Raw genomic sequence first — 10,812 nt, forward strand, 5'->3', positions numbered from 1 at the left:
TGCTAGCACTCCTGTCCCCAGCCCCAGCCCCATGCTGCTGCTCCGTGCATGCTTCCTGCCCACTTCTCTCCCCAGCCAGCCTGTCTCCACCTGCACTGTACACAAAGAACAAAGAGCTGGTACTGGCACCATAGCCAACTGGCCTGTTTCCCTGGGAGAATAAATTTCAGTGCCAGAGAAGCCCTCCTATGCCTAAGGAAGCCCTGGGGGACCGAGAGGAAAGGAGAAAAAAACAAAAAACAAAAACCTAATCCTCACTGCAAATTGGCTGGACCAGAGACCTCTGCTCTGCTTGCAGAGAGCGCACCCGACAGGGGCGGAGAGAGCCTAACCCTCCCAGGGGAACTCATGGCTAGAATCCCCACCTTGGAGCAGAAGGCTCCACAGTGAGACAGCAGTAGAACAGGGACATTCTCTCGTGGGGTCCAGACACTGGGCTTCCATGCCAGCCCAAGCCCTCATTCTGGCCCTTGCCCCTTCCTGGGAGATAGTCTCAGTGGGTTTAGGAGGGTCTACCTGGTTCTCACAAGCCCTCCTTCCCATTGGCTGGGGTTGATCATCTCACCTGACAACCCAGGCCTTGAGGGCTGGGCTTCTCTGCTTGGTCCAGCCAATTGGGCCCTCGGGCAGCCTAATGGGGTGAGGCCAGCTAGTGCTGGGTGGAGCTGGCGCCTCATAAAGAGAGGGAGAGTTGCCCCGGTCTCAGCATGAGCTGCAAGGCCATGGTCATGATGAAAGGTAAGGGGTGGGGGAGTGTCCCTCCTCTAGGTCTGAGAAAGAGGCATCTGAGAAGGAAGGGAATGGATGCTGAAACATGGAGAGGAGCTAGACTGGGGAGTGGGAATGGGCCAGGAAGGGTTGAGACAGGTCCAAAGGGGAGTCTGGGCAGAGGCCCAGGCCAGAAGAGGGAAGGTGGGGACTGAGATGGCACAGGAGCTAGGTCAGGGGCTATGGATAGGTCCAGGTGTTGAAAGCGAGTCAACAGAATGGATACGGGTCTGGAGAATGAGTCTGGGGGCTGGGGCCACTCACGGGGGAGGACACGCAGATGGAGACAAGAGTGGTGGTAGCTTGTGGAGATAGGAAAAGGTGTCAGGGGTAGGGAGGGATTCAGAGGGTGAGGTAGGCCTGGTGGGGCTGTGCGGAGGCTTGGGTCTCTCCCCCATAGAGCATGGCTACCCCTCTCCTTTTTTCAAAGGCTTCACCCCTGCAGAACACGCTTCTGGCATTGGGAAGGGCCTGTACTAGGGACCTGCTGTGACACTGCCCCTTCTCAGTGGGTGGCCCCTGAAGATCCCTTATCTTCTGAGAGCTTCAGTTGTCCTGCCAAAAAACCTTGGGCTGGTGCAAAGGGGCTCCGTGGGTTATAACCCCTGCTATTCCACTTTAGACCAAGGAAACCACTCAGCTCTATTTCAGGCAGGTGAATTTCTCTGCACAGCAGAGCAGTTAACTGTAGAGGAGAAAACCAAGTCCCTCCAGACTATTGCATGTTATATATTAACTCTGGTTTCCAAACTTGACAGCACAAGAGGAAATATGGAGGGTTTTGAAGAATACTGTGAGGCCAGATAAGGATAATAGGGCTGCCAAGTCGCCATGGGGCACTGGTTGGCAGTCACTGAGAAACTGGCCACAGCCTCACACACACTCCTCCCCGAAGGGTACTGTGCGACACGCACACATACACACACACACCCTCACAAATGCACACATTCCCAAAGAATACAGACACTCTCATGCTCCCTCACCCAACTTCATGCTCAAATGCACACACAGAATCAGCACAAGAGCAGAAGCCACCCAATTCTCTCAAACTCAAGCCCATGTATATACATCATCCCCACTCCTTCAAACACAGGCCACACACACCCATTTCTACAACCTCTCTCACATTTCTATGTAGATTTATCCACACATTTAGTCAGGTACCCTCGCTGTCCCACAAACACACCCCCTTCACATAAAATCACAGACAACACACTGTTTACAGGGCAGCAATCACAAACTCACAATCTCAGCAGCTTGATCACAGACAAGCTCACACACATACACACATCCATATCAGAAGCAGGCATCTTTACTCTCAAATACAGAGCTGCACTCAATCATGATTTTCCAATTAATGGATGTGTGAATTCTGCTGGTGTGAGCTGTGCACAGGTGTGAACATTCACAAATCACACCACTCACACCAGCATAGTTCACACATCCACTCATACCCCACACAACACAGACACCATCACAGATACACACGTTTAGAACCACGCATTGACAGACACTGCCTGACCTTACCTCTCCTGCTCATTCACACAGCCAAGCTCACCCTGGGTACGGCGGGGTACAGAGCCCCAGAAAGGCAGCCCCCGTTCCTTTCTCTGTTCCAGGAATCCTGATCTTGGGGCTCTTGTTGGCTACTCCCAGCTGCTTTGGCGAATATAAGGACTTGGTCAAGTGCTTCCAGGACCCTGAATATGAGTCTATCCTTGTCACAGCCCAGAAGGGCCTCCACTTCTCCCCGCTGCCCAAGCGTGTGGTGGTAGTGGGAGCTGGCATGTCAGGGCTGACAGCGGCCAAGGCCCTGCAGGACGCAGGCCATCAGGTAAGCAGGCCTTGGAGGGGCCTCAACCATTCTCCTCCAGTTTGCTTCACTGGGTGGGAAAAAAAAGGAGTGGGTTATGCCAACCCTTCAGGCAACTGCACCTAACTGCCAGGTCTCTCAGCCCTTAGTTACTGCTCCTCAAAAATCTGGGTTCCCCAAGCCTTGACTGCAACTTGCATTCTTTTATTTGTTTGTTTTGCCTTTTAGGACCACACTTGTGGCATGTGGAGGTTCCCAGACTAGGGGTCGAATCGGAGCTGCAGCTGCTGACTAGACAGACCACAGCCACAGCTCATGGCAATGCCAGATCCTCAACCACTGAGTGGGGTCAAGGATTGAACCCACATCCTCATGGATACTAGTTGGGTTTGTAACCCACTGAGCCACAGCGGGAACTCCAACTTGTGTTCTTTTGGAAATAAAAGTAGGGAAGGGCTATGCTAACCAGAAAGGGCCAAGAGGCCTTCTGAGCCCTGCCACCGTGGAGCTCTTCTGCAACACTGACATTACTCAGGACCCTTTGGGAGAACCACCCCTCACCCCCCGTTTGGTTATCCTGCACATACATCCAGGAATCTGCTGCTGGGAATTCCAGGCTAGAACCTGTAGTTGGTGAGCTGGGAGCAGAGGGAGTGAGAAGGGAGAGCATGACCCTGGGAATGACAGCAGCCTCTCTGGACACCAGGTAACTGTCCTGGAAGCCAGCGACCATGTCGGGGGGCGAGTGGTCACATTCAGGAATGAGAAGGAGGGCTGGTACTCTGAACTGGGGGCCATGCGAATCCCAGAGTCCCACAGGTAAGTCTCCCAGGGAAGGGGCGGGGCGACAGGCAAGGAGGCAGAATTAAGAGTAGGAAGGGAACTCTGCTGCCATCACATTGGAGCCCTTTCAGATCCACTACCTCATGTGATTCAGTCCTGCAAATCAGGACTCACACTGGTCTCCCACTTCACAGAGGTGAGCGAAGCTCAGAGTCCAGGGACATACAGGAAGGGGCAGATCCCAAACTAAAAATGACAAGAGTTACCATTAACTCATCAAGCTGTGTACTATATATACAGGCAGTTATGTACACGTCAATTATACTACAGTGAGCTGCACAATAATAACTGTTCAGAATAAGAATAACAGCTGCCATTTGTTGAACACGTACTGTGTGCCTGGCCCTCTGATAAGCACTGCATGGGCATTGTTCATTTGATCTTCACAACCCTCCAATTAAACACTCTTAGTTCTCCTATTCACAAATCAAGATACCAGGCTCAGAGATATTAAGGGATACCCCACCCAAGTTTCTCCTCAGAGAAAGTGACAGAGCTCCTCCTCAAAATCAAGGAGGCACGTGGCAAAAAGCATATGCTCAGGGAGTTCTCGTCGTGGCGCAGCAGAGATGAATCCAACTAGGAACCATGAGGTTGCGGGTTCAATCCCTGGCCTTGCTCAGTGGGTTAAGGGCCTGGCGTTGCTGTGAGCTGTGGCGTAGATTTCAGATGTAGCTCAGATCTGATGTTGCTATGGCTGTGGCGTAGGATGATGACTACAGCTTAGATTTGACCCCTAGCCTGGGTACCTCCATATGCTGCAGGGGCAGCCCTAAAAAGCATGAAAAAAAAAGGCACATGCTCAATCCCTTCATCAGAACAGACTCCTGGAAGAGAATCCAGCTCCTGGTTCTAGGGCATCCAAGACAAAAAAGATTCCTTGCCAGGTGTCCCATATACCTCCAAAAATATGACTTCTTTTTTGCCTCATTGGAAAGTGAATCTGAGATTTCCCTCCAAACACTACCAAAAACAAAAATTAACAATACCAGCCCAAAGTAGGAGTCTTTAGATATGGCCTCAAACTTACTTAGAAATGGAATTTAAAATACTGTCCAAAACAAAATATCTCTTGTCTCTATATGTGAGTTCTATATGCTGGGATTTCCTTAAAGTCATTCATTCAGTGATGGGTGAGCTCCCTACTCCCTATCTCCCTTGGGGCAAAATCAGAAGGAAAAGAATGCTGCAGCAAGAGAAGGCAAGGTTAGAGATGAGGAAGCAGTTAGTCTGAGCTCCTTGGGCATGTGAAGAAACTGGTTTTCCCAGAAATGATTTCCATTGTGAGGTCAGCAGGAACAAGGTGCCCTTGGGACAGGTGCCATGTTTTGCTTGTATCCACTCCAGGTTGGTCCACACCTACGTCAGGAAGCTGGGCCTGAGGCTGAACAAGTTCATCCAATATGATGGTAACACCTGGTTCCTCATCAATGGAAGACACTATCGTACCAGGGAGGTCAAGGCCAACCCAGAGCTCCTAGGCTATTCCATGAACCCAAAAGAAAAGGGCAAGAACGCTATGCATCTCTTCTACCAGTCCATTGAAAAGGTGACTCCTGCCTCACCCATCCCAGACTCAGGAAAGAACAGGGTCCATAGGTCACCTGGCAAGTTAATGGATGGACCCAGGCCACCTGGCTCCTGCCCAGTGCTCTGCTGATTGGTCTGGCTTCCTTCTAACACCCTGTAAGAACGGTGCCACCCCACCACGAGTGCCCAGCCCTATCTCTTCTGACCCCATGTGATCCAGTGGCCCATTTCTTGATTGATTAAGCAGTGGAAGGAAAGGGCATCACCAGGTAATCCAACCCTTGGTAATGAATCAAGCCTCCTAGATTGCAATAAATGTCTTCACCTTAAACTTTAGTCTCCAAAGGTTTTTAAATGAAGGGGAGAGATTTAGAGGGAAAGAGGAAATTTAGGAAGTCCTGGAAGCACCCTTCCCCTGGTCCTTCATCTGCTCCCTCTTTGCCCCCACCCTCTTCAAAGGAAAAATCAGAGAACCCAAGAATCCTGCCTCTGGCTCTATAACTTTAAAGTTGCTCTCCCTTCCTCACCTCTGCAGCTCAAAAGAAATATGAAAATTTTCAACTGCAGCCATCTGTTGTCCTTTTGTGATTCTTACTCCACCAAGGTGAGAGGCAAAGAAGTCCCAGGATAGGGTTGAAAGGGGGTCTGTGCTCAACCTAGTCCCCTTGGTTGTCCCCTGCCTCCCAGGGTCCTCTTGTCCCAGTGCCCCAGGCTTAACCTCTCTGGAGTCCAGTCCCTGCTTTCCTGCCCCAGGCCCCTGCTGAGGCCCCTTCCTACATAGGCAGCCCTCTATCTGGTGCTTCTCCCTCCCCACAGGCTTACCTGCTGAAGGAAGGGATGCTGAGCCAAGGAGCAGTGAAGATGATCGGGGATGTGCTGAATGAGGAGTCTGGACACTCTAAGTCCCTCCTGGAGTCCCTGCAGGCTGACATGATCTTCGAGAGTGACAAGTAAGGCTCCTCCAACCCTCAGAACAGAGAAAGGAGCCTTGGATTATTGAGTCATTACTATGTGCCAGGCACCCTGCTAAGCCGTTAACAGGAATTGTCACATTTAATGCTAACATCACCTGGAAAGTAGGCACTGTACTTCAGAGCCATTTTAGTGATGATGCTGAGGCTCAGAAAAGTTATGTAACTTACCCAGGGTCATGCAACATGGGCAAGGGCTAGAGCCAAAATCCAAACCCAGGGCTTCAGGACTCTTTCTTGCATGGTGGCTGAATCCATAGGCTTTGGAGCTAGACTGTGCATGTCATCATGGGACAGTCCCTTTTCTCTGGGTGCTCACTTTCCAACGTATAAAATTCTACAGTAATCCCTCCCTTACAGAGATTAGTTAAGGTGATGTATGTGAAGCATCCAGCGTGGGCCACAGGAGGCTAGTTCCCTCTTTTTTCAGACCGGGATCTCTGCTGCAACCTCAGGTTTACCACATTCACCCTCTCTCTTCTCTTCACCCATATGCAGCTTTTCTGAGATCACTGGTGGCTTTGACCAGCTCCCCAAAGCCCTCAATATGAGCTTGAAGCCTGGCACCATCCATCTAGGCTCCAAGGTGAAGACAGTAGTGAGAGATGGGCCTGAGGTCCGGATTTCCTACCAAGTGGGCAAACCCAACTCAACGCCACACACCCTCGCCACGGACTTTGTTATCATTTCAGCCTCAGCTAAGGCCACGCGCCTCATCACCTTCGAGCCACCACTCTCCCTGGGCAAGATGGATGCGCTTCGCTCGGTGCATTACACCAGCGCCACCAAAGTGGTTCTGGCCTGCAACGAGTCCTTCTGGGAGCGGGATGGCATCCGGGGCGGGATCTCCGTCACCGACCGGCCCTCACGCTACATCTACTACCCCAGCCACAGCTTCCCCAGAGGCAAGGGTGTGCTGCTAGCCTCCTACACCATGGACGATGATTCCCTCTTCTTTCTATCCATGAACCAGGACCAGGTTGTGGATATCGTCTTGGAGGACCTGGCGGCCGTGCACCAGATGCCCAAGGAGGAGCTGCGGCGCAGGTGCCCCTCGTCTGTGCTCAAGCGCTGGTCTCTGGAGCCCCTCATCATGGGTGCTTTCACTGAGTTCACACCCTATCAATTTGCGGACTATTCGCAGCAGCTCTTCCAGCCAGAGGACCGCATCTACTTTGCTGGCGAGCATACCAGCCTGCCCCACGCCTGGATAGACACTGCCATTAAATCTGGCCTCCGGGCAGCTAGGGACATCCAGGCTGCTGTGGACGAGGAGGCCACCGGGGGACAGAAGACCTTCACCAACAGCCAGGACCTTGTCTAACACTGAGAGAAATCCCCAAGGGATCTGGCAGGAAGCAAAAGCTGCAAAGTGGGAGTTGGAGGCAGAGGCCCTGGGGAGGCATCACCATTCATCCCCCTGGCCCGCAAACAGGAACCCCCAAATACCAAAGAACCCAGTTGGCAAGTCCACAGGAAACATCACCCCCTTTTATTCTCTCTCCTGCCAGCAAAGAGAAGGATCAGCAGAGTCAGGAGAGATATTTGGAGAGAGAAAGAAAAACTCAAGGATGGAGTGTGCTAGAACCAGTCCTGAGCTTGCGTAACAGTAACAAGCAAAAGAGAAAGGTTTCAGCAACACCCTGTCATCTACAACTAGAAGCCCCTAAAGAAACAGGCAAACCCAAACCACAGCAACGTTAAACCACAGATTGACCACACAAACCCGCAGCACGGCAAACTTGAGCCAAGGCCTCCCATCTCTGCCCACCCGCAGTCCAGATGGATGGGAGAGATCAGAGTTCTTTTTTCTCTTTTTGAGCCTGCTCGAGATCTCCTGGCCTGTGGACTTTTCCCCTCCACTCTGACCTCCGCATCACCAACCAGAACTCACCCCCCTGCTTTTACCTCCCTCTGGGAGGACACCAAGCCCATTCTACATGCTTCCTCCCCACGCTGCTCCTCACTAACACCTGCTCTGTCCTTCCAGGCCCAAGTGAAACTATTTCCTCTCCCAAATCCTTCCTTAGTGGTCACACAGCAAACCCCGAGGATCTCTCCTGTGAGCCACAAGCCTTCCTACCGAGAACCCCAAACATTTGGACTATGGATCTTCTTGCGTTGTTATATAATTACTACATAGGTCATTTCTGGGTACTTGGGTCCAAGTAGGCAAAAGGAAGAATTAAATAAACTGGAAAACCCTCTGGGAAACCTGAGAACATTCTTACCAGGAGGACGCTGGAGACCAGTATGTGATGAAATACAGAGTGTTATGTCCTGAGACTGTCATTTCACAGGAGGAAGAGATAGAGAAAAGAAGCACATTTTCTTACTGCATTTGGCCTATTTTTAGGACCCCAGCCTACTTAACTTTGATTTTCCAAGCACCCTATATTAGTAAGGATGCTTCCGTTTCAGGCGCTGGAAATCAAGCCCAAACTGCCTTAAGGGAAAGGGAATGTCCTGGCTCAAATTTCTGAAAAGTCCAGAGCAATTGGGTTCGGGAATCAATAAGTCATCACTGAGGTTTTCTCTTTCTCCACTTCTTGACTATGCTTTCCTAAATTAGTTTCTGTATTAAGTTGAACGATGGCCCCAAAAGTTCATATTCACCCAAAACCTGTGAAGGTGAATGCATTTGGGAATAGGGTCTTTGCAAATGGAATCAAGCAAAGATGAGGTCACACTGGATTAGGGTGGACCCTAATCCAATAAGCGGTGTCCTGATAAGAGGGAGATTTGAATACAAACATGTACAGAGGGAAGACAGCCATGAACCGACGATGGAGCCAGATTGGAGTGATACATCTACAAGCCAGGGAATCCCAAGGGTTTCTAGGAACCTCCAAAAACTATGAGGAGGCATGGAATAGACTCTCCCTCAGGCTCCAGGAGGAATCAACCCTGCTGGCACTTTGATTTTGAATTTCTAGCCTCCTGCAAGAAAATAAATATTTGCTCTTTTAAGCCATCTAATTTTTGAGTGATTTTCTATAGGCCCTAGGAAACTAATACAACTTCCTTTATTCTTCTGTTAAGGAATACAGTCAGGATCGACTCCAAGATCATGTCATCATAGGTTGTCATCCAGGGAAAAGAAAGGGTTGCTGTCTCCCAGGGCATTCATTGATGTTTCATCCTGTCCATCCACCTGCTTGGCTGCCCACCCCTCAGCCTAGAAAGTAGATCTTGTCTGACAAGGAGCCCCTTCCGGCTGCCAGTGGAAGCAGATAATGGAAAAATCTCTTAAGAGGAGTATGCTAGGCAGATAAATGCAACAGATGTATACCGAAAACTGCAACTTCTCTGGGTTAGGCCAGGGAATATAGCTGAGCCATTCCAGGGCTGGGTTAAACCAGCTCCCTTGGGGCTTCCCGTGCAAGACGGTTCACCACCAACAGCCCCGGTACACACAGTGACCCTCCTAGAAACTGGCTCCATCAAGGGAGGGGTCATTTTCCAAACTGTCTCTTGCACTGTTTATCTTTGGTAACCCCATTAATGTCATGACAAAGGCCATGCCTTCTTGAGGCTCTCAGAAGAGAGGAGGAACCCTGGCCCAGTGGAGTCTAAGTAGAGAAAGGAGAAGAAGGCAGGACCGGGGGAGAACAAGGTCCCTTGGGAAGGGCTCATCAAGAACCCCTAGGCTAAGAAGAGGACCCTGAAGGTATAAGTCAGGAGCACAGGCAAGAGTAGGGAAGCAAACAGCGCTTTGCTGGTCTCTGTCCATTGGATGTAAAAATGAGGCCCCAGGGAATTCCCATTGTGGCACAGCGGAAACGAAGCTGACTAGGATCCATGAAGATGCAGGTTTGATCCCTGGCCTCGCTCAGTGGGTTAAGGATCTGGTGTTGCCATGAGCTGTGGTGTAGGTCACAGTTGCAGCTCGGATCCCACGTTGCTGGAGCTGTGGTATGGTCCAGCAGCTGTAGCTCTGATTCGACCCCTAGCCTGGGAACTTCTATATGCCACAGGTATGGCCCTAAAAAGCAAAAAAAAAAAAAAAATGAGGCCCCAGGGGCATGGAGTCATCTGTACAGAGAGGATGGAGCAGGGTGAGGGGAAATGGATGGTGGAAGCCAGACTCTGTGGCTTAGAGATAAATGACTCCCAGCATTTGGATGGGAGTATTAGGCAGAAAATGAAAGGGTTCAAAGATACCTTTTTCTTAAGGACAGGGAGCCACCACACAGAGTTCTTAATTACAAAAAAAAGATAACAGAAACCAAATCTGAGTGACTTAAGCTGGAAAGAACTTGAGGAAGAATAACAAGAAGCTCAGAAAATGACAAGAAGGGAAGTGGGAAGATGCCAAAGGAGACCTGTGGCCTGAGCCACAGTCAAGCTCCTGCCATAGAAGCAGCCTGATAAATGGCACTGTGACCACTGAGCACTGCTGTGGCCATTGAGACCCCACCACCAGCCATGAGATGCTCTTCCTGCTGCCAGAACTGGTTCTCCACTATCCACTGCTTTTTCATTTCTCCCATATTCAAAGTCCTAGATGGACGCACCCAGCTGGCTGAGTCTAGGTCGGTGTCCACTCCCTGGCTGCAGGGTCAGGGAAAGCTAGTAACCAACAATACTCTTTAGCTTTTGAGGTGGGAGGTGAGGTGCCACGTTCCATCAGACCTTACTGTGGCGGATTTCCCAGGCACAGGAAACAGGTATTGCTGCGGGCAGGCATAAGGCAAGGTCAAGGCCCAAAGGGAAGGACAGGGCACAGACCACCTCTGCTACGTGAGCCATTGAACCCCCCTGAGTCTCGGTTCCTCAGCTGGACAATCAGGGCCACACCCCACCGTATCATGGGTGAAGGGATTAGAGAGCGTGTACAAAACGACCTAGAGATTACATGTGGATAAAGTGCACATGCAGGAGGTC

The 10,812-nt window shown here is 50.8% G+C and overlaps 1 protein-coding gene across 1 annotated transcript; it reads left to right on the plus strand.

The window, feature by feature from the left end:
• The first annotated feature begins 707 nt into the window (after positions 1-707).
• Positions 708-8,890, plus strand: LOC125133415 (L-amino-acid oxidase-like). Its single transcript, XM_047791522.1, has 6 exons — positions 708-738; positions 2,388-2,602; positions 3,288-3,400; positions 4,772-4,973; positions 5,771-5,904; positions 6,424-8,890. The coding sequence occupies exons 1-6, from the start codon at positions 708-710 to the stop codon at positions 7,247-7,249; spliced, it is 1,521 nt and encodes a 506-aa protein (XP_047647478.1). The 3' UTR covers positions 7,250-8,890.
• The last annotated feature ends 1,922 nt before the right edge of the window (positions 8,891-10,812 follow it).

Source organism: Phacochoerus africanus, chromosome 8 (genome assembly GCF_016906955.1).
Source record: "Phacochoerus africanus isolate WHEZ1 chromosome 8, ROS_Pafr_v1, whole genome shotgun sequence".
Classification (NCBI taxonomy): domain Eukaryota; kingdom Metazoa; phylum Chordata; class Mammalia; order Artiodactyla; family Suidae; genus Phacochoerus; species Phacochoerus africanus.

Bases quoted from the DNA above. Each gene is read 5' to 3' on its own strand.
- LOC125133415 (XM_047791522.1), top strand. From the start codon at position 708: ATGAGCTGCAAGGCCATGGTCATGATGAAAG. The intron at 739-2,387 runs GTAAGGGGTGGG...TCTCTGTTCCAG, and splicing joins GGCCATGGTCATGATGAAAG to GAATCCTGATCTTGGGGCTC. The intron at 4,974-5,770 runs GTGACTCCTGCC...CCCTCCCCACAG, and splicing joins TCTACCAGTCCATTGAAAAG to GCTTACCTGCTGAAGGAAGG.